The sequence below is a fragment of the Puma concolor genome, chromosome A1 (assembly GCF_028749965.1).
Source record: "Puma concolor isolate L17-30 chromosome A1, mPumCon1.1.hap2, whole genome shotgun sequence".
Taxonomy (NCBI): Eukaryota; Metazoa; Chordata; class Mammalia; order Carnivora; family Felidae; genus Puma; species Puma concolor.
Window position 1 is genome coordinate 171,337,177 of NC_141667.1, and position 22,058 is coordinate 171,359,234.

At 43.3% G+C, this 22,058-nt stretch overlaps 1 protein-coding gene and 1 long non-coding RNA gene across 15 annotated transcripts in view; both read left to right on the plus strand.

Moving 5' to 3' along the window:
- Positions 1-22,058, plus strand: part of DOCK9 (dedicator of cytokinesis 9) — a 291,472-nt gene that overhangs the window by 65,366 nt on the left and 204,048 nt on the right. For 4 of the 14 annotated variants that reach the window (XM_086708886.1, XM_086708909.1, XM_086708894.1 and 1 more), the window contains exon 1: positions 2,966-3,313. The exons of 5 other annotated variants lie outside the window; for them this stretch is intronic. In XM_086708886.1, the coding sequence (XP_086565012.1) occupies positions 3,152-3,313 (162 nt within the window). In that variant the 5' untranslated portion in view covers positions 2,966-3,151. Of the gene's footprint in view, positions 1-2,964; positions 3,314-22,058 lie in introns of those variants that run through there. 5 more of the 14 variants (XM_086708953.1, XM_086708970.1, XM_086708986.1 and 2 more) reach the window with 2 other exon arrangements.
- LOC147584649 (uncharacterized) lies at positions 8,650-20,232 on the plus strand. Its single transcript, XR_015252047.1, has 2 exons — positions 8,650-14,471; positions 15,581-20,232. It is a non-coding gene; the product is annotated as an uncharacterized LOC147584649 (long non-coding RNA).

Below are 22,058 nucleotides of genomic sequence, written 5' to 3' on the forward strand. Positions count from 1 at the left end.
ACCACAGGAAGGAGCCACCTGGAACCTCCTTTCAAGTTTGTCCAGATGTGGGACAGAAGGGGGAAAAGAGCAGGGAGACTTAAAGCTGTCGGTAGTAAAAGACCAATAGTGGAGTCAGGCTCTTTATTACATTCACAAACCATAGAACTCACCTGTATAAAGTGTTCAATCCAGTGGTTTTTGGTATATTTGCAGACAGTGTATATGTTAGAAACACTGTCCAATATCTGAACATTTTTTTTTCTCCTAAAAGAAGTTCTGTGCCCATTAGCAATCACTCCCCATTCCCTGGCACCCACTCATCTACTTTCATTCTCTATGGATTCGCCTCTTCTAGACATTTCATTTAAATAGAAGCCTACATTAGGAGGTCTTTTGTGACTGGCTTTTTTCACTCTGCATAACATTTTCCAGGTTCATCCATATTGTAGCCTAAATCACTACTTCATTCCTTCCTATGGCTTAAAAATCTGTCATTGTGCCGACATACCATCCCAGGGTGTCATACTAAAAGATGATTGATTTGGAACGTCTGAGGGTGAGGTGGTGCTAGGAGAGTCAGGTGTCATTGTCAGCAGGGGAGGAAGACATGGGCTTGGGGCTCGAGACGGAGTCAGGGGCAGACTTTCAGTCTTGGGAATTGTGAAAATTAGAAGTCACATTTAAAGACGAGAGAGCAAATGTGATCTCCAAGTTGAAACGCATACTCCATAGGTGGCTGAACTGGTTGCCACCATCTCTGTGTCCTCTGAAGGAATTCATGGTAATTATCCTTTGAGACTAATCCAAGATCATTCTGATGCAGAAAAATCAGTGAAACCAACATCACATTTGAATGATTCATTTTGTCATGCTTCTATCAGCATGAAACTCATTTTTAGCCTTGTCGAACCCTTTGCTCTAAATATTTTCTGTTGTTTTTCTTGCCCACTGATTTTGTTGGTTGGAAAATGATTAATATTTAAAATTAATACAAGTTGCTTAAATGCCTGTTAGTTGGTCCCTAAGAAATATTTCTTTTTCCTCTGAATGATTGTTGGGAAGTTGTTCCATTCTGTCCCCTTGTTTTAAATATTAACTTAGGAGTTTTTGAAGTAATTCAAATAGAACATACCAGCAGCTTTAAAATTTGCTTGGTTATCATTTATAATCCTTTGTAAAGTTCAAGCATAATCTTTTGTATCTCAAATAATATTCCCTGGCTTCTGCACCCAGGATGTCTAAAATAGGTAGTAACAATAATAAATTAATTTTAAATTTCTAGGTATCATCTTTATTTATATTCACTTTATTTATATTCACTTTATTTTTTAAATTGTTTTCCTTGCAGTATAGAAGTTAAGACTGATGGTGAGCATTTGGAATTCTCAAGATAGGTAATTTAAACCATGTGTTGAGGGTTTTATAGTCCACAATATTCAGTTTCTGTGTAGATGAGTTTTCATGTTATTTATCTGCCAGCATTGTGATGTCACATGAAGACTTGGCTGTTCTGATGTCAGGACTTGGGTGTAATCTTGAACATGGTAGCTCTGTTTTAACAGAATTGCAATTCTGAAGCTGAATGCTCTAGACCACGTATAGTTACTCTGGTGTTTTGTTTTTGTTTTTTTTTCATGTGGCCAGTATCTTTACTCCTTTGATCTCTGTGGCTGTTCGAGAAAGTTTGCATAAAAATGCAGGAGAAAGAAGAAGCCTAGATTTTTGCTTATCTGTGAGGTCTAATAGGTAAACTAACCATAAAAAACAGAAATTTTGAGATTATGTGACCACATAGTATTCTCTAAAGATCTGCTTTTATTACATTACACTGGTCTCTGTTACCAACCAGTAGGTACTCAGTCATTATAATTCACTCTAACTTTGAAATCTGTAGATAGAAAATGAAAACCATCTGTTGCCTTGTGAAATAAGGAAGAATTCAGAACAGATCTTAAAAGAGCAGTAACTTTTTTCTAGATACATATTGTAGGTGGGAGGGGTTTTCCTGTGAGTTCATCACAGTCTTTTTACATAATTTACTTTTCAGTTTTCAGAAGGGGAATGCAAGGGTCAATTTAGTATTTTATCAGTGACAAGTTTCCCTATTCGCCATCGCCGAAGACACACATACGGTAGTATAGTGTTAGCCAGTTCATTCTGCAGTGCAGGGACCTGGATTAATTTATGCACCCCAGATAATAGCCCTGTTGACTGTGGGACTTCCGTGTGTATGTACCGTCGCATATTAGAGTGCTGCTTCGGAAGGTGTATGTCCAGCCCGATCAGGTGACTCTATGCACGTTCTCATTTGCGTCTTTGGGTACCAGAGATGGGAGAATCGTATTAAGCAGTGCAAAGTTGCTAGTCCTCTCTCTAGCAGAGTGGAAGTGGGCAGAAGTCAAGATTGACACAGCAATTTTGTGTTCCCTTGTGATTTGCTGTCAGCAAGCTGTTACCCACACATGCAAAAGGTTGTTTGAAGTGGGCTTACACATGTTTCCATAGCAGCAGTCATCTTAGTGATTTCTCTCATTTTTGGGCTTTTTTTTTTTTTTTTTTCCTTTTGCTTCTCTGTTCCTCACGGATGCAGGATTAAACAAACAGCATATTTAGGTCAAGGAAAGAGATGTTTGCTAATATAGATGCTGGGCTAAGCATTCTGGGAGAGTGATTCCTTGCAGCAGATGAACATTCTTTGTGCCTTCCAGCAGCATCTGCAGCAGGGTGGCTGTCTGGCACCATTTTTTTCATTTTGGGCAGGTTCTGAGATCCCGAACAATCCTAAGCAAATCACAGGAGCCGGCAGTTTCCCAGTAACCACATGTAAATCTCCTGCTTATTTGTTCTTTGGTATTAACAGGGAAGCAATCTACTGGAAAAAACGATACCTTAAAGATTTTGGTGCATCCGAGGTGTGTCATCTGGTTTTTGCACCACCCCTCCTGTTTGACACTCGGAGCCTGTTTTTTTTTTTTTTTTTTTTTTTTTTTGTCAGGCAGTTGGGCAGGAGCAGATTCTAGTGCAACAGCTCGGAGCTTCCCTTCTGTTCTGGTGCCGGCAACTGCCTGTCATGAGGATGGTACAGTGGGAGCCTGCTCAGAAGAGCCAAGGAAGATGATGTCGAGATGGAGTAGAGATTGCTAGAAATCTGAACATCTACACCTTGGGGATGGGTTGCACGACTAGTGTAATTCTGTTTAAAGGCATCCGCACCGTGTTTGAAAGAAACTGTGCTTATATGTGCAAACAGCAAGGAGAGAATAATGCCCTTGAATATACAGCATACAATTGGACAAAAGAAGACTCAGAATTATTGATCTCCTCCTGTCTGGTAAATGCTGTCTTGCTTAATTAACAAGGAGTTTGGTGGTGTTAGAATAAACTTGTCTTTACTTATAAAGCAAATGTATTTATTTACTTCAGTGTGCTTGTGTATCTGTAGCCTGGGTGTGTAAATGGGTAATTAAATGGCCTTAAGTTTAATTATGAGGTGCCTGTTTGTATGTGCGAGAATGCCCTGCATTCATCAGAGCTTAAATGCATACAGAGAGAGAAGCTGGAGTACGGTAATTGATTACAGATTAGTTTTCTAAGTTAGCTTTATGAGCTTACACATTCTTGGTGTAGTCTCAGAAATGCGTGGCAAAGTGTGTATTTAGGGCACTGTATATTGAACCCTCTACCAGTGATAGTGAATTATTCAGTTCCTTTACATCTTAGTCTTTTCCCTGGCGAAATTTTCTTACTAATGGCCTGTGGTTGGTCCTTCCATTCTGGGAGACATTGAAAGGGAGCTTGAAAGAAAACTGTAATGGGTGCGAGAGAAATGTTTACAGTTTTATTATTTTAAATCTGACTATTTATACTGTCTTTGGGTGAAGGCTCTTGAGAGTTAACAGGAAGCTTAGGTGACACTTCGGTGTTCTTTCCTCCCGGGTACAACGCATGAGGAGGTGACAGGTCACAGATGGGTGTGCCTCTCTGGGGCCTTCTCACAAATACCAGGCTCATGAGGAGGCTGCATGCTGGTCTCCTCCACCCTCAGGAGGCCTTGCCATTTTCCCTTCTGTTCTTATCACAGTTTTTTGTTGAAACGAGTGAGAATAACACACGTGGGAGTCTCTGTGTGTGTGTGTCTGGCCAGCAGCCACTCAGTAAGGCGAGGGCGAGGTGCGTGGAAACCCCAAAGCTGTTCCTGGTCGTTAGGCTGCCATCTGACGCGGGGAGGGGGTGCCGGCAGGCCATTTGCACCCCGGGATCAGATCAGGTCGCCCAGCCTCGCATCTTGTAGAGGGTCTTATGTGACATTAGCTCTCAAAGCCCTTGGGAGGAAGGGCAGGAGGGCATCATTTGGGCATCATATGCATTTTGGAAGGCAGTATTATGTGTGGGCATGGAACTGAAGTGGATGTATTAACTGTTAAATATTTTAAACCCTAATGTATTTTGGAATATGCGTTGGAGAACAACTGGGATTCGAGATTGGAAGGACTGGCCCATTACAGAGTCTGCTCCATGAGCTGTAATCCCCAACCCCGACAGCCCTGGGACTGCTTGGCCAGTAAGGGCCCCACCTCCCCCATTCCGCCTGCTTCTCCTCGCTTCGGTCCCGCTGACTTGTCTTGGGTTAAGCCATCTTCAAGAGACTCTGCTTGTTTTCCTTTTTCCTTGGTTGCACGAGGGAGTAATAACCAGCCGGGGGCTCTGTCGGCACTCGGGGGCTGGATTGTGAAGCACTGCTCCTGTGTGTTGGGTCAGGTGCTCCTGCCTGCCACGGTCGCCTGTACCTGCAGACCGAGAAAGGCGTGGCTGTGCATGCGTGCGGCTGAGGTGCTGTGGGTGGAAAGATGCACCCTCTCCCTCCAAACTGCTCTCCCTGCTTTTGTCCTTGACCCCGTGGCCTCTCCTCAGTCGGCCGACAGTGCTCCTTTGAAAAGGAAGGTCCAGTGGTCGCTCCTCTACTCAGAGGCAGATCCAGAATCCTTCCTGTGGCCTCGGGTTCTGCCCCTACCCACCTGCTGCCCCCTGCTTGCTCCCGGAGACCCCCATTTTCTTCTCACTCTCTCCTCATTCCACACTTCCCGCTGGCTTTTCAGGAGGCCTTGCTGTTCTCTCCTAGATCTCTCCAGCCAGGCATTTGCCCGGTCCATCCCTGGCCTCCTGCAGGGCTCGCTCTGATTTCCCCTTCTAAGTGAGGCTTCCTTGGCCACCAGTATAATCTTGTAGCCCCTGCAGGGCACCCTCCTCTGATTCTCTGCCATGGTCTCTTCATTATTTATCTCCACCTGACACTGTTAGTCAAGTATAGTAAGAGTAGTTAGCAGTAAGTGTTGCTTATCAGACTTACAAGAAGAATAGATTTTTGGGGGGACCTGGCTGACTCAGTCATTTGCACATCTAACTTTGCCTCAGGTTATGATCTCTCAGTTTGTGAGTTTGAGCTCACATCGGGCTCTCTGCTCGATGACCCACTTTGGATCCTCTGTCCCCCTCTCTCTGCCCCTTTCCCACTTGTGCTCTCCCCAAAATAAATAAATATTAAAAAAAAAAAAAAAGAATAAGCTTTCTGATAGCTGGGATTTTTGTCTGTTTTATTTGCTGTTCTGCCCCAACAGCAAGAACAGTGTCTGATTTGTAGTTGGGTGCTTACTTAATGAGTGAATTCTAATGAAATGTTTTTAATGGTCCTGAACTTGAGCTTGGAGAAGCTGTTGAGAAGTCAGGTTATGATCACTTATCCTAAAGCCAACGTCTTTTATCAAAAATTTTTGTAGTGTCCCCCAAACAATAACTGGCTCATTTTCAGTAATCTGCCCTAGAGTGATACTTTTCAACCCTCATGTCCTGAAGCCACATAAAGAAATTCTGTGGTTCAAAGCCGAACATTCCATGGGTTTGCTGTGGTCACGACTGACAGTTGATGACACCGTCTTTGGGCAGTACCCAGACCATCCCTGTTGAGACCCGTCCTATGACACAGGCATGTGAGGGCATTTTCCTCCTTTGCTTTGAGCCAGCCAAACCCTTTCTTAGGGGAGCCCTGCCCGATGGTGTTCCTTTGAGCCCCCTCCGGGCAAGGGCAGGGCGGACTTGCTCTTCAGGCAGATGTGTGCCTGTTGGCTCCTCAGCCTTAGTAGGGTGTATGTTCTTCCTTCAGCTCAGGAGACTTGTCCAGCCTGTGGCTGTGCCTGAACTGTCAGCAGGTCAGAGCTGGATTTCACCTGCTTCTCACGTATAACCCCCATCCTGGCCGCTCACTGCGCACCAGATCTTGTGGAGGAGAAGTAATAATGTTCATGAGGATTAGCCAGAAGGGCTTGAGGCCACCCATTCTTCAAGAGACTCTACATCTTCCAGATATCTGCCCATGTGTCAGAAACCCGCATGGATGGATTGCCTCATTCTGGCCTCAGTGGAATTGCTGCTACAGAGCAAAGCTTTGTGTTTTTCTCTTGGCCGAACAGAAGGGCAGCATAAGAAACATCCTTACGAAAGTGATGTCTACTACAAGGGTTTTGTTGAGGGCATTGCTCAGTTGATTTTGGATGAGGTGGAGGCACTGGTGTGGTAGTGAAGAGTGCCGACTCTGGAGCCAGCCTGCAGGGCCTGAATCCCCAGTCCACATTTGCTAGCTGGTGACATCGGGCAATTTACTTAACTGCTCGGTTCCTCATTTTCACTATTAATGAATAATGAAATAAATCTGCATTTAATGAAATGCAGATAATCGTAATTCTTACCTCATGGGATTATTAAATGAGTGAGTATGTCTAGAGCCCTTAGGACAGTGTTTTATATATAAGTTAGTGCTAATTGTTAGCTATTAGCATAATGATTTCTATTTTTTAGCATTCTTTTCATGAGGTAAATTATGAAGTAAATTTCTTCTGTCCATACTCCGAATGGTTGTGCTCTTCCTGAGGAACTTCGTATTTTATGTACATTAAGATTCATGTAACTGATCTCAGCCACCTCTTCAGTTGCCTGGTAAAAGAAAGCTTAGTCCCGAACCTGTGACCTATACATAGGCTCTTTCAAAATGATTTTTTTTTTTTGCCCTTAAACTTTGCTCCTTATTTTCCTATATGACTGTTTTATCACCATCGGCTCTTTCTCACGTGCTTATTAAATACTTTTTGTCTTATTTTATATGTATTTATATAAATCACTTTAAATCCTTTTACAACAGGCAGAGTGTAATAAGCTAATAGAGAACTTTGTGGTGAAGAAAAAGCATTTTTATCATCATTAAAATTGGCTCTGAAGCAAAAATCAGATGTCTCTAGTGCAGACTTTAACTTTGCAAGGCTGCAGCTGTGTGATCTTGTACAGAAAGGCTCTTTTTATATCTAAATGGCATGAATCAGCCCCATGGTGGGTAGGACACTGGGAAGTGGCTCATCTGGCCTCTGGGGACTGAATTTCGACCGTACCACCCTTAAATTTTGACTAGTAATCCTACCACAGTGGAGGGGCAAGACTGAGTTGGGGCAGTCTCTATACCTGAATATAGATTTTTCCTAACGTCCTCCTTTTCTAAGTAATTGAATGGATTAGTTCAGCTCATTCCAGACACAACCTTGAATGCTCCTTTGTGCTGAGCGCTGAGTGTACAGAAGTGACGAGGAAGCTCACGTCCCCATCAGGGAGAGGCCGACAGAAGGCACAAGGGCACTGTCCGAGGACATGAAGGCCTAGCTCAGCCCAGGCCCCTTCTGTGACAAGGGGCAGTGTGAGGTGACACAATACACCTGTCTGTGAGGGTTTGTGATGGGCACAGTCTTATGGCTAGAACTTGACCTGTTTTACTCAATAACTTATTGTAATATAATATAATATTCTCTTAAAAAAATTTTTTTTTACATTTATTTATTTTTGATAGAGACAGAGCACAAGTGGGGGAGGGGCAGAGAGAGAAGGAGACAAAGAATCGGAAACAGGCTCCAGGCTCTGAGCTGTCAGCACAGAGACAGACGCGGGGCTCGAACCCACAAACTGCGAGATCATGACCTGAGCCTAAGTCAGACGTTTAACCGACTGAGCCACCCAGATGCCCCAATATAATATTCTCTTAACACATCTGTGGAAGAACGGAGGAGCCGTGGGATTATTCTGTACCATGCTCTCTTTTTGCCAGTTACTAGTGAAGTGGAAGAAATCGCTCAGTTATAACTGCGACAGCAGCTAGGATCCTGTCAGCAGCCTCCTAGAGAGTGGCCATGAAGGCAAACTGCTGGAAGCCACAAGGGGAGAAAACAAACTTCCTGTCTTCGATTTCTTTTGTGACATGACTGGATAATAAGTGACAATTTTACCCATTGTAAATTAATATTTAATTTTTTTCTTACCTCCTTAAAGGTGTGAAGTTTCCCATGGTTCTTTTATTATAAGATTTGCTACATGTCTTCAACATGTTCTCAGCCTTTATAATGGTACAGAATTTCACCAGACCGCTGTGGTCTTCCCAGGCTAACCAGTCCTTCCTAACAGAAAACGCCTACTGGCTATGAAAATCCTCTGATTTGTCATGTGTACTGTGCACAGAGAAAGGAGTTGAGGGTGATGTGTGCTCCTAAGAGCCTGCAGTCCTCCTTGTGCATGTCTGTGTGTCTGTTTCGAGGTGGGGGATGGGTGGGGGGGGAGGGCAGAGGTAAGGGGAGAGAACTGGTGAATCTGCCACAGGTGACAAGTGAAACATGGTCTGATACCTGTCAGCTTGAGGCAGTGGGGAAAGTACAGGCTGGATCTTGCTTATTTTAGGTGTTCCCTCATAATTTTTTTCTTGCATTGTGAGAACTGTCTTGAGGTGTAAGAAAGCAGAAACCTGCGTGGCTGCCTTCTGGAACACTGCCTTGGTTCTGAGTCCGATCGCTGCAGTGTGGCTTTGGGTAGGCTGTGTTTTCCATTTTATTTCGAATATCCTTCCTAATGATGCCCTGTGGGCTTTGTTGCCTATTTAGATCACATTAGTAAATTGGAGGTGTTTTCAAGGAACTGTCTGCTCTGATTCCTGGATCCATTTCCTGTGTCTTGAGATTGCTCTGCTCTGTTGATGCTGCTTTCTGTGAGCACAGCCAGTGAGACCAGCCTGAAAGACTACTGTACCTTTCCCCCAATGCTTTATTAAAATGTACTATCTTATTAATATTTATGAAATTTTAAACAGGTAATTAACATTTATTGTAGAAACCAAGCGTGCTGTGTTCGGTACATAGACGTAACCCACCAATTTAAACATTTTGAGGCAAAACCTTCCAGAATTTCATCCAAGTACAGCATTGTTCATAGGAAAATATAATTGTTGTGAGTTTCTCTGGATTCCTTTGGACTCCCAAAATCCATATGTCAAAGCCCTGACCCCCAATGTGATGAATCTGGAGATGAGGGTCTTTAGGAAATATTAAGTTAAATGAAGTCATAAAGGTGAGGGCTTAATTGGATAAGGCTGTGGCCTTACGGGAGGAGTAAGAGAGCCCTAACTCCCTCACCGTGTGAGCACATAGCAGGAAGGCAGCTTGTCTGCTGCAAGACAAGAGTCTTTACCAGGCACTGACCTTGCTGGCACCCTAACCTAGGACTTTAGCCTCCAGAACTGTGAGAAAATAAATTTCTGTTGTGTAAGCCACCTGGTCTATGGTATTTTGTTATGGCAGTCCAAGCTAATATATACATATAATAAGCATGTTATTTTGTTATGTAGTCTATAACTAGCTTTAAATAGTCTCCACAGTATATTACACATATCTTTACATGTTAATAAGTATACATTTATGTCTCAATCTTATTGGTGGCATTTCATTGTATGGATGTGTCTGAGTTCATTTCAGGCTGCCATCACAAAATGCCATAGACTGGGTGTCTTGTAAATAATAAATATTTATGTCTCCCAGTTTTGGAGGCTGAGAAGTCCAAGATTCAGGCACCTGCATATTCAGTATCTGGTGAGGGCCCGCTTCCTGGCTCCTTGAGGGCAGTCTTCTCGATGTAACCTCATACGGAAGAGGGACAGTGGATCTCTGTGGGGTCTCTTTTATAAGAGCACTATAGTCTCTTCCTGGTTAAAGGGGGCTTCATGAGTGCTCTACCCTCATGACCTAATAATCCCATCCTAAAGGCCTCACCGCCACCTTCCATCCCATTGGGAATTAGGCCTCTGCATACGCATTTTGAGAGGACACACACATTCACATTGCAGGATGTGACATTTTGTTTAACCTATACCCACTGTTTCACTGTTCTATTTTTGTGCCAACAATAAATGCTGTGATAAACATCCTTGCATATATGCTTTAGACATTTGTCAAATTGTCTTCTTAGCACAGATTTCTAGACCTGGAAGAGTTAGGCAAAAGCGTATTTACTTTTTTTTTTTTAGTATGAAATTTATTGTCAAATTGGTTTCCATACAACACCCAGTGCTCATCCCAACAGGTGCCCTCCTCAATGCCCATCACCAACCGTCCCCTCCTTTCCACCCCCATCAACCCTCAGTTTATTCTCAGTTTTTGAGTCTCTTATGGTTTGCCTCCCTCCCTAAGTTTTTTAACCCCCTTCCCCTCCCCCATGGTCTTCTGTTAAGTTTCTCAGGGTCCACATAAGAGTAAAAACATATGGTATCTGTCTTTCTCTGCATGACTTATTTCACTTAGCATAACACTCTCCGGTTCCATCCACGTTGCTACAAAAGGCCAGATTTCATTCTTTCTCATTGCTAAATAGTATTCCATTGTATATATAAACCACAACTTCTTTATCCATTCATCAGTTGATGGACATTTAGGCTCTTTCCATAATTTGGCTATTGTTGAGAGCACTGCTATAAACATTGGTGTACAAGTGGCCCTACGCATCAACATTCCTGTATCCCTTGGGTAAATTCCTAGCAGTGCTATTGCTGGGTCATAGGATAGATCTATTTTTAATTTTTTGAGGAACCTCCATACTGTTTTCCAGAGTGGCTCCACCAGTTTGCATTCCCACCAACAGTGCAGTAGGGTTCCCGTTTTCTCTACATCCTCTCCAGCATCTATAGTCTCCTGATTTGTTCATTTTAGCCACTCTGACTGGCGTGAGGTGGTATCTGAGTGTGGTTTTGATTTGTATTTTCCTGATGAGGAGTGACATTGAGCATCTTTTCATGTGCCTGTTGGCCATCTGGATGTCTTCTTTAGAGAAGTGTCTATTCATGTCTTCTGCCCATTTCTTCACTGGATTATTTGTTTTTTGGGTGTGGAGTTTGGTGAGTTCTTTATAGATTTTGGATACTAGCCCTTTGTCCGATAGTCATTTGCAAATATCTTTTCCCATTCCCTCGGTTGCCTTTTAGTTTTGTTGATTGTTTCCTTTGCAGTGCAGAAGCTTTTGCTTTTTAAAGGATTTTGATACATAGTTAGCCAGATTGCCCTCCAGAAAGATTCTTTTGAGATTTTTAAAAGTTGAAGACAAGAACATTTGTTTTCTCTCCTTGTGACTTCAAGCAGTCTGCCTTCCTTATTGCTCTTTATTTCTTAAGCTATTGACAGAGTTATTTATGAACAGAAAAACCGCCTTAGATTGCTGTAGGTAGACTTAGGTCAATAACATGGTTGTATGGGGATTCAAATTAGCACTCATTTTGCCTCAACTGTTGGAGGCATGACCACAGGCATTCTCAGATATCCCAGGGGAATTCTGAACCGTTCTGGGGGCTGGAATGTGTCTGTTCCGGGAGGTCTTCACCCTTTTAGAGCTGGTAGCTGTTTCTTAGATATTAAAGAGGAAAGCAGCAGAAATACTGAGTAGAAACAGATGAGGAAAGCTGTTGTTGCTTCGCTCAAGTCTCACTTTTTAGATATTCCAAGTAGCTGATTTATGTTTCTCTCACAGATTTAGTGAGAAGCAACAATTCTCTTGCTTTGTAAAAGTAGCATTGTCTTTCATACTTAGAATATATAATTATTAGAGGCAACTTAAGAGACTATAGAGAAGAATAAAGAGGAAAATAAAAATCACCCATAATCCCATAGCCGAGAGATAATTACTGCTGAACATGTAGTGTGTTTTCTAATATTTTTCTCTGCTTATGCAAATATAAAAATGGCATATTTCATAAATCATTTCTTATGGCTTTCTGTTAAAGAAAGGTTTTATTTTTAAGTAATCTCTACACCCAAGGTGGGGCTCAAACTCAGCCCCAAGATCCAGAGTTGCATGTTCCACCAATGGAGCCAGCCAGGTGCCATTCCTGACGCCTTTTTAAAATTTTCTTATGGCCCATAATGTTCCACTAAAATGCTAGTATGTGCATAATATTCTACTGCCATGTATATTCTAGAATTTATTTGAATGCTTCTCTGTTATTAGGCATTTAGGTTATTATACATTAAAATTATAGAGGACATCTTCACCCAAAAATCTTTCTACGGATCTTGAATATTTTCATAGGCTAGATAGTTCATGAACATGAACTTACTAAGGCAAGAATGAATTTTTAAAAGTCCCTTTAAGGCATATTCTTTTATTGCTTGATGATTGATTCCATTTACATTCCAAGAGCAGTGAATATTAGTCATTTCATAAAAATGCCAGCATCATTTTTGCCAATTTGCGAGACAAAGGATAATTTTCTTTCTTCTTTTTTTTTTTTCCACATTAATTCATTTTTGAGAGACTGAGAGAAAGAGTGTGAGTGGGGGAGGGGCAGAGAGAGAGAGGGAGACACAGAATCCGAAGCAGGCTCCAGGCTCTGAGCTGCCAGCACAGAGCTCAATGTGGGGCTCAAACTCACGAATCACGAGATCATGACCTGAGCTGAAGTCGGATGCTTAACCACCTGAGCCACCCGGGCACCCCGAAGAGATAATTTTCAAGCTCCAAATCCTTTGTCATATTTATTTAATTTTATTTTTTTGAATGTTTATTTATTTTGAGAGAGAGAGAGAGAGAGCATGAGTAGGGGAGGGACAGAGAGAGAGAGGCAGAGAGAATCCCAAGGAGGCTCTGCTTTGATAGCACAGAGCCCCACATGGGGCTCGATCTCATGAAAGGTGAGATCATGACCTAAACCAAAATCAAGAGTTGGACACTTACTGACTGAGTCACCCAGGTGGACTTTTCATATTTATTTCAAATATTTTTCCATTTTGTCATTTGCCTTTTGATTACTTTCTTTGTATACTTGTTTTACTAACAAAAGTTTAAATGTATGTGATAAGCATAATCATCTTTCCTCTATGATTTTTCCCATTGCTTTTATGCTTAGAAATTCTTCCCTAGATCAGATATTCCCACTATTTTCTTTTGGAATTATTTGTTTGTTTACTATTTGGCTTTTTCATCCAAAGGTCCTGTCACCTGTTTTTGTAAATAAAGTTTTATTGGCATAGCCATACTTATTTGTTCATAATGCTGTCACACTGGCATGGTTGAATAGTTGTGACAGAAACCTGTAATATTTAGTAGCTGGTCGTTTACAGTTTGCCAACCCCTGCTTTGTTGCTTCACAGTTTATTTGGATATATAATTTAGTTGAGGCCCTAATTTGATTCTCTCCTTGTCCCCAACACTCATTTCCCCCAATCTTGTTTGTTGAATTCATTCATTCCTTACTCACTGACTTGTGATACTGCCTTTATTATATTTTATGTTCTTCTATATACTAGCCTTTATTTTGGTACCACTCTGTGTCCATTACAGAGGCAAAATTCTTCTCCAGCTGTCAGTTCAATTGCAATTTAGTAAAAATAAAACAAATTTAGAGAGAGAAACATAAACTACATTTTTAAGATAGAATATGTAGACTGTCCTCCATAAGTTGCTGAATGAGAGTCTTATAAAGCATACATTGGTAAAGATTCAGAGTTAAGGGTTAAGGTTTGAGTGTAGAGTTAAGTATATTTGTAAATTTGTTTCCTTGTGAAATAGCCTGTTCATAAAGCAGATCAAGCTTGTCTTTGTAAGGACTCTCTGGTGCATTCTGATGAAGGAAAAATTCCAGTCTGGCAGCTGCATCCTCAAGTAACCTTGATTTGAATCTACATATTCTCTATATCCGCTCTTGGCTAACAAAAGGAGTCCCAGCAAAATATAAGCAGGGGTACTCCTAGAGTTTCCAAACCCGGTGTATTCATGTCTACGGGAAATACATCTGTATCTTAATAGATGGAGAGTAAATTCTAGCCTTTCTGTTACATGAGGCTAGTTTTCCTCCTTACCCTCATTTTATATGTGTGTAAGGTTTGGATATGTGTATGTTTGTGTGTGATGTATGTATGGCTGTGTATTTGTGTAAGTGTGTGTGTGTGTTTTATTGTTATCTCAGTCCTGGAATGTTGGATAAAGGAGTACTTTACATTTTCTCCAATGTCAGTGAACAATCAGAGGCTTTATCTTAGGATGCATTTCAATAAACATCTGTTTCTCTGCCAAGGAAAAACCCGTGTCCTGGGGACTGAGGTAGATGTGACCTGTAAACCCAAGCAGAGCGACTACATGGAGCTGGTTGCCTGCTGGTAGGCTTTCTCTTCTCTCTCAAGTTCGTTCTGTCTTTACAGAGTCTCTGTGATGAGAGTGTGTTTATGGAATCCTAAGATGTGCACTCGTTGGCAGTCCTATATGCCACATAAATTTACCCTTATGCACTTTTGGAATTCCTTGTATGTTTTCTAGATTGATGACATAGGCAACAGCTATATCAAAGAATCAGTCTTACAAAGTACTCTTATTTCTCTCTGCTTTCTTTATTGTTGAAGAGCAGTTCAGAAAGAACCCTGAAACCTTTTCCTTGTTTTTTTTCCCTTCTGCTGTGAAGAACTATTTCCTGTACTCACAACATTTCTGACAATAAATGTGTGGGTTTCCCCACTGCCCCCCACATTAAACAATTTGGGCACTAACTACCTAGAGTTAGTACAGGACCCAGAGGTTGAGGGTTCAGTCCCGTGAGACAGCCCCCATTTCAGACGCTGGTCTGAAGTCCTAGTTTGTCACCTACACATCTGACTGGCCAGCTGTAAATCTGGGGTTCCCATGACCCCTTCCTTGGGTTAGATAATTTGCTGGAAATGCTCACAGTACTCAGGAAAATACTTGTTATAACTGGCTAATTAAAAAGGATATAATTCAGGAACGGTCAAATGGAAGCGACACATAGGGCAATGTGTGGGAAAAGGATACAGAGCTTCCATACCCTCTCTGGGCACATCACACTCCTGACACCTCTATGTGTTCACCGACCCAGAAGCTCTTGGAACCCTTTTATTTAGGGTGTTTATGGAGGCCCCATTATGTGGGCATGCTCGATTAAATAATTGGTCATTGGTTATTGGACTCAGTCTCCTGCCCTTCTCCCCTCCCTTGAGGGGAGATCAGGCTTCAGATCTGGAAGATCCTACCCTCTAATCACTTGGTTGGTTCCTCTGACAACCAACCTCCAAGAGTCATCTCATTAGCATAAACTCAGATAAGGTTGAATGGGGCTTATTATGAATAACAAAAGATGCTCCTCTATCACTCGTGGAATTCTAAGAGTTTTAGAAGCTTTGTACCAGAAACTAGGGCAGAGACCAAATATATATTTCTTATTATGTTTCGCCTCCTCATTTTCTCTTTAATTTTCAAGTATTCATTGGATGCCTGCTAATACAGTTTGTGCTGTCAGAGAGCCGGTAGGAGCTCCTAAGTGGGATGCAAGCTGTGACGGGGTAAGTTACGTGTAATTACCATGAGAGTATCTATGAGGTGCTCCTAGTTCACCTTTGGAGCAGAGTTAGGGAATGTTCCTGATGGAGGTGATGTCTAACTTGAGTCTTGAAGGAAGAGAAGAATGTACCAGGTGAAGGGGTAGGTGAGGGACATTTCTGCCAAGGAAGCAAAGTCCCAGGGAGAGGGAGCTAAAACCTCCTTGGAGCTGCTAGTAATTCCACAAGGCTGGAGGGAGCTTATGGAGCTGGACAACTGTGGGAGTACATTGGCGGCCAGTGGGCTGGAGAGGTAAGCAGGGAAGTAACCAGATCCCGGTGGGTCTTTTGGAACTGTATTCCAGTATTGGAGGGGAGCCATTTACTGAAGATTTTAGACAAGGCAACTCATGGTCAGACTGATGTTTTAGCAAAATCACTCAGACTGCAGAGTGGATGATGGATTGTTGAAAGGGAGGTCTGAAGGTGGAGGCACTAAGGAGGGGGTCCTTGCAACAGAGTGACAGGTGATGTTGGCCTCATTAAAGTAGATGGTAGTGGAGATGGAGAGAAGTATCTGGATGTAAGAGACAGTTAAGTCCAGAAGAGAGAGGGTAAAGAGTCAAGAGTGTTCAGATGTTTGAAGTGCGTACCTCCAGGGCATCTGCTGAAGGAATGGGACAGAGGGGGTTGGGATGGAGGGGAGGATTTTGGTTTGGGGCATCCCTAGTTTGAGGTTAGGAGACATCCGTAGATCAGTGTGTCGTGACCAGTGAGGCTGCAGGTAGAGCTGTGGGTTCTAGCATGGGAATGGGTGCGCTGTCCTGGCTACAGTGCCCTGGGAAGTGCAAAGGAAAAGGAGCTGGAATCGCTCTCTGGAGTTGAGTGGTCAGGCGGGTAGAGGATAGCCTGGTTTGCATTTGGAAATGGAAGTATAGCCGGCTAAATACTCAGAGCTTGAAGAACTTTGCCCGTGTGTGTTTGTGCATGTGCCTCTTGCTTCCAGTGCCCTGACAGCGTCATCTTTATTATTTACAGAAACATTTAGGAAATATGTGCACAGTGTCCTTCTCGGCACAACAGACTTTCACATTAAGTATCCTCTCTGTTCTTTGGAAGGGGCTTATATAGTGGGGTGGGGGAAACAGTGGGTCACTGAAGAAAGCCACCCCTCTCCACCTCCTCCCTTCCCTCTCCTCCATCAGATTAGCTGACACTTACTGAGTATTCACTAGTTATCATGTGCTGTTCTAAGCTCTTTATGTCCATTTACTAATTTAATTCTTAGGACAACCCGATGAGGTAGATACTCTTGTTACCTTTACTTTATAGATGGGGAAATGGAGGAACCCGAATAAAGTAAATATCGTCTACAGCCACATAATGAGTAGGACAGCTGGGATTCAAACCAGCGATTTAGTTCCAGAGCCCTGTGTTCCTAACCATGGTACCCTGAAGTCCTGTCTTTCAGTACAGCAGACACAAGTATTAAGGTGAAATCACGATGGGATGTGGAAAAGCACTCAGAAATGAATGAACCCCACAACAATGGAAGAATGGAGAAAAGATGAGACAAAGATGAACAGGGAGCCCCATCTAGCTTGGGAGACAAAAGCAAACATTAATAGAAAAAAGGGCTGGATCCACAAGAAATCAAAGGGTGATCTGAACCAGTGACCAGGGGCAATCGGTCAAGAAGGATTGAAGAGAAGGTGGCGTCTGAGCTGGGTGTGAAGGATGAACACAAACCCTGAAGGGGTTAGGGTGTAGGCATGGCTGGGGGGAATCTGTGTTGACCAGAAGGGAAAGGTGAGTTCAGAGGTGTGCAGGGGAGGGAGGGAAGCTCAGAGCTGCATGTGAGGTGAGGTGGCCAGTTCCTGAAGAGCTGCCTCATGTGCCCAGCACCCTGTGTTCTAGTCCGGAAACTTGTGGAGCCACTGTAAGGTATTTTAGACCATCCTTCTTATGGCAGAGTGGGGTCAGAGGCAGAAAGGAAGAGACTGGAGGCAGGGGGACCAGGGGTGAAAGCTCTGAGCCCCCAAGCAAACCCTCTGATTGAGGGGATGGGGGGAAAGGGTCAGACTGCAGCGGTTTTTTATGGAGCTAGAATTTGCTCAACGCTGCACACTGGAAGTAGGCGAGAGAGTGGGAATAACAACACCCGGTCTCCTGACTTGGGAGGTGGTGATGCCATTAATCAAATGCAGGCACCGCAGGGGTGGGGCAGAGCGGGCCTCCGTGCAGCTGGTGAGAGCAGAGAGGGGAGATCAGGACTTCACTCCTGGTCTTGGTGAGTTCCGATGCCTGAGAAACTTTCAGGTCGGGGACAGATCCAGCTTCTGGAGGGCCCTGAAGCATTTACAATTTCAAGCCCCTCTTTAAGAAAACTACTAGAAAATTGCAAATACCGAGGGGCGCCTGGGTGGCTCAGTCAGTTACACATCTGACTCGATTTCAGCTCAGGTCATTTCTCACGGAGAAATTGTGAGATGGAGCCCCAAATGGGGCTCAGCGCTGGGTGTGGAGTCTGCTTAAGATTCTCTCTGTCCCCCTCCTTCTCCTCAAAAAAAAAGGAAAGAAAATTATAAATACCAGGTTAGATGCAAGACCTTGGGCGGGGCCCCTGTGAGGGGGGTCGTGGAGCTTAAGCCTGCTCCTGTTTCATGGTAGATGTCTGAGGCTCCCTGTCTCCTTCCCTGTCTACATCTTCCTGGAGGTCCAGATGTCCCCAGGCTCTTCTCTCTGAGCCAAAGGCTGGTTGTCATCCTGTTAAGACTGTTAGAGCTAATTAAAGTTAATCCAGGGGTTACCTTAATGTGGTATTCATGCTTTCAGACTTTTCTGCAGAAAAGATACCCTGCTTCCACTGTCTTCTTAACACACAAGAGAAACAGAAAAAAAAAAAAAAAGCTACAAAGGGCTTTCATGGGGTTAGGGGTTTGGTATATTAGCCCTCTCCGTGACCAAAAGAGGATAACAATATGAAAGTATCTTCTACTTGGATTATCAACAGGAAATGGTAGCCATGTAGACAATGAACTATTTTTTTTTTAATTTTTTAAGGTTTATTTATTTTTGAGAGAGAGACAGCAGGAGTGGGGGAGGGGCAGAGAGAGAGAGGGAGAGAGAGAATCCCAAGCGGGCTCTGCATTGTCATCTCAGAGCCCGACTTGGTCTCGAACCCACAAAACCGTGAAATCATGACCTGAGCTGAAACCAAGAGTTGGACCCTCAGCTGACTGAGCCAGCCAGGCACCCCTAGACAACGAACTGCTAACACTTCCAGCTTTTCCTGTGAAGAAAGAGTTTCAGGGAGCTGTTTTACCTATAGCCTCTTACCAAGAATGAAACCTTTTCAACCAAGTTTATGTGGTTTCCTAATAGGGATTGAAAGTGGTTTGATAATAGCCGGGAAATGTAAGGCAAAAGACAGCACGTTTAGATAATTCTCCCGATACTACTTACAAAATGAGTTTTGTAGCAGGAAGATGGGCGTGGAGAACTGGACCCTAGAATCATTGTTTAGTCTGTGTCTTTGATCATTCTGGCTGGAAAGCCTCTCCTTGCAGGGAGGTGGTTGCCGACACTGCCAAGGACAAGGTTATATTTGGGCAAAATGTTATCCTCCCTCCTCCTCCTGCGCTTGGCCGTGGAACCCCTACTGAAGTCCTCATCCTCAGTGCGGCCACCCGCCCACCCCTAAGCCTCAGTGTTCCAGAATTCCACCCCCACTTCCTTTTTCTGTCAGTCTCTGCCTGTGAATGATCTCAGCTAGATGTTGGGCTCTTATCTGATTAAAACACTCACACATGGTATAAATAGCTAACAATTCTATCTGCCAAAGGGTATTTGCATTTTAGAGGGGAGTTTGCTAACTAAGGGTAGTGCTGGAGGTGATGATGAAGGATTTGGGAGCAGCCTGTCATTTATTTCCAAACTGTGGAGTGAATGGGGTTTGGATGCCACTGAGTTTCTGAGTTTGGGTTTGTGTTTTGATCATAGAAGGAGAATATTTTTTACCTCATTTTTCTTCTTTTCCAAGAAGGCAAGTTTTCTGGGTATGGTTATCTAGAGCAAATTTCAGATGTTTAATTAGGGAGGGCATGAGATTTTTGGCAGGGGACCCTCTCTGCTGTGACTTGCCACCTGCAGGCCACCCAGTTCCTCTCCTAAGCTCCCAGAAAGATGAGCTTGGGAACCCAGCACCTGGCTTTGGAAGGACAGCTCCTGCTCTTGTGAACTGAAAATACCTGCAATCTGCAACTGCATCAAGGGCCTCAAATGCTGGGGCCTTGTAAAGAGAGAGCGTGAAGATGTTACTTTCCCATTAAATGCATGGCCTGCTCGTGCTCTGAGTCTGTGTTTAGAACTGAGTGCTGCATCTTAAAAAGGACGCATCAGGGCAGGAGAAAATCCAGAGAGGGGCTATTAAAAGGACCAGTGCGCATTTATAGCAAAGTTGGTAGGTAGGAGCCCCTTCTATGTGTGTTCTCTCCCAGAGTCTTAAGTCAGACCAGATCATCCTACTTTTATAACTCTGGCTGGGGGTCAGGTGGGATGAGGACTGAAAAGAGGCAGAGCCCTGAACGTTTTAGCCAGTCCTGGAAAGTGGTCATCGTTGTCTTATTTTTGGTTTCTCTTTTCTACTAACTGGACTAGGATTTCACCAGATCTTTTTGCCCAAATTGATAAACGCAGGTGGATTGATGATTTCTGGGAACTTTGATACAAGAGAGTTCATGCTGAATTTCCGTTTTCACTTTTCACCCTTAGAATTCAGCCACCTTTTCGAATGGGCTGTTGTGGTTTGGAAGGATGCAGGCTGCCGCCCAGATCATACTCTTGTGACCGGTGTTGTAAAACAAGCGGAAACTCTGATAGTTTCTGCAGATGCGTGTTTATCAAAAAAGCTGGGCACCGTCCAAAGGAAAGCAGGCAGTAATGCTCTTAATTTTGAAAACAACCTCTAGCTACACCAGAACATTAAAAACCTTTTTGATTTCTTATAATGTCTAACCACCCTCTGTTGAAAAAGAGAAATGTGAAGAAAAACGTTGAGGATAAGCTTTAAGACTGCTTAAGTTGTCTGAGCTGCAACCCCAGACATGTAGGACTTGGCTGGACGCAGACAATTAGAGAATTCTGGAGAAAGCCACACAGTCTTGAAACAAGAGAGTTCATCGTGTAAGAATTCCTTCTATTGGGAAATGAATTTTAAAAAACCCTTAAAGCTATTTTTGTTTTTCTTATTAAAAAATGTTGTTTTGCTATCCTGTCTTTGGCCACCTTCTAGCATGTGTGTGTGTTTGTGTGTGTGTGTGTTCGTAAGCTGCTATGAACCTTTGTTCCAGGCCACATACCCACCCTCTGAGTCTGTGGACAACGGGATTAGTGATTGGAAAGACTGTTGAAGGAACGCAGAGAATTGCCACACTAGGTTTTGGGAGAGTACTTAGGCCATTTGTTTCCAACATACACAAAATGTATGAGCCTCTAATGCCGAACTCTGAGTTTGGGTTAGGTCTTTTTATCACGAAAGTAAAAGGGGGAGTTGATGCCAATCTTTCTTTGACTTCCTATGTACCCTCTTATGTGTGGTTGGATGATCTGTGTCACAAAATCATGATTCTAAGGTTGGTCCTCCTCCTCCCTCTCTTTCCCCCTTGACCTTCCAGGGACATTGTGGCTGTCTTTCTCCACCACCCACTCACTGTGTGTTTGGGATTCTATAAACTAATTTTGATAATAGCCCTAAAGATTAATCTGGTTGCTTAAATCCATAAGCAAATATAGATGGCTTTGGATTGTCCAACGTGACAGCCTGCCCCATCACCTCTCTCCAGTACTATTTTGGAAGTAATAGGAAGTAATCTGATCTAGAAGAGTTGTGTGCCCTGAGTTTCAGCTGGATTATTAGCAGTCAGGGAACCTTCTTTTAGAGGGTGTTGTCACTATATACTAGGTAAGAGAGAGACTAAGAGCTCATTTGGGAGGGGGTTAGGGAGGTTGGTTTAGAAGGAGGCAGTGCTGACTAAGAGTGTACTCCCTGAATCACACTTCTCCTCCTTTATGGATTTTACCAAGTCTCTTGGATTGGAAACTGAAATATTTTGGCAGCTCGGCTTGGGACTCTGCCTGCATGATTCAGATGGAAACCGAGGCCAGGAGTGCTGGAAGTGCACTCGAGGTTAAAATGGGCCTTCAAGCTCTCATCACATAATTGGTGACAGGCTTTTTCCATTTGTCTGTCTGCCAGGACCAATGATCAGCCCTTAGCTGATACCCTAAGGGGAGCACATTGGAACCATGAAAGTGGGGCGATTCCTACCTTTACGGGCTTCTGCTTCGTTTAGTGACGTGGGACTCATATGCGGAAGTGTGTGTGTGTCCCGTCTTGTCACACCCTGTGTGGCTTTTCTC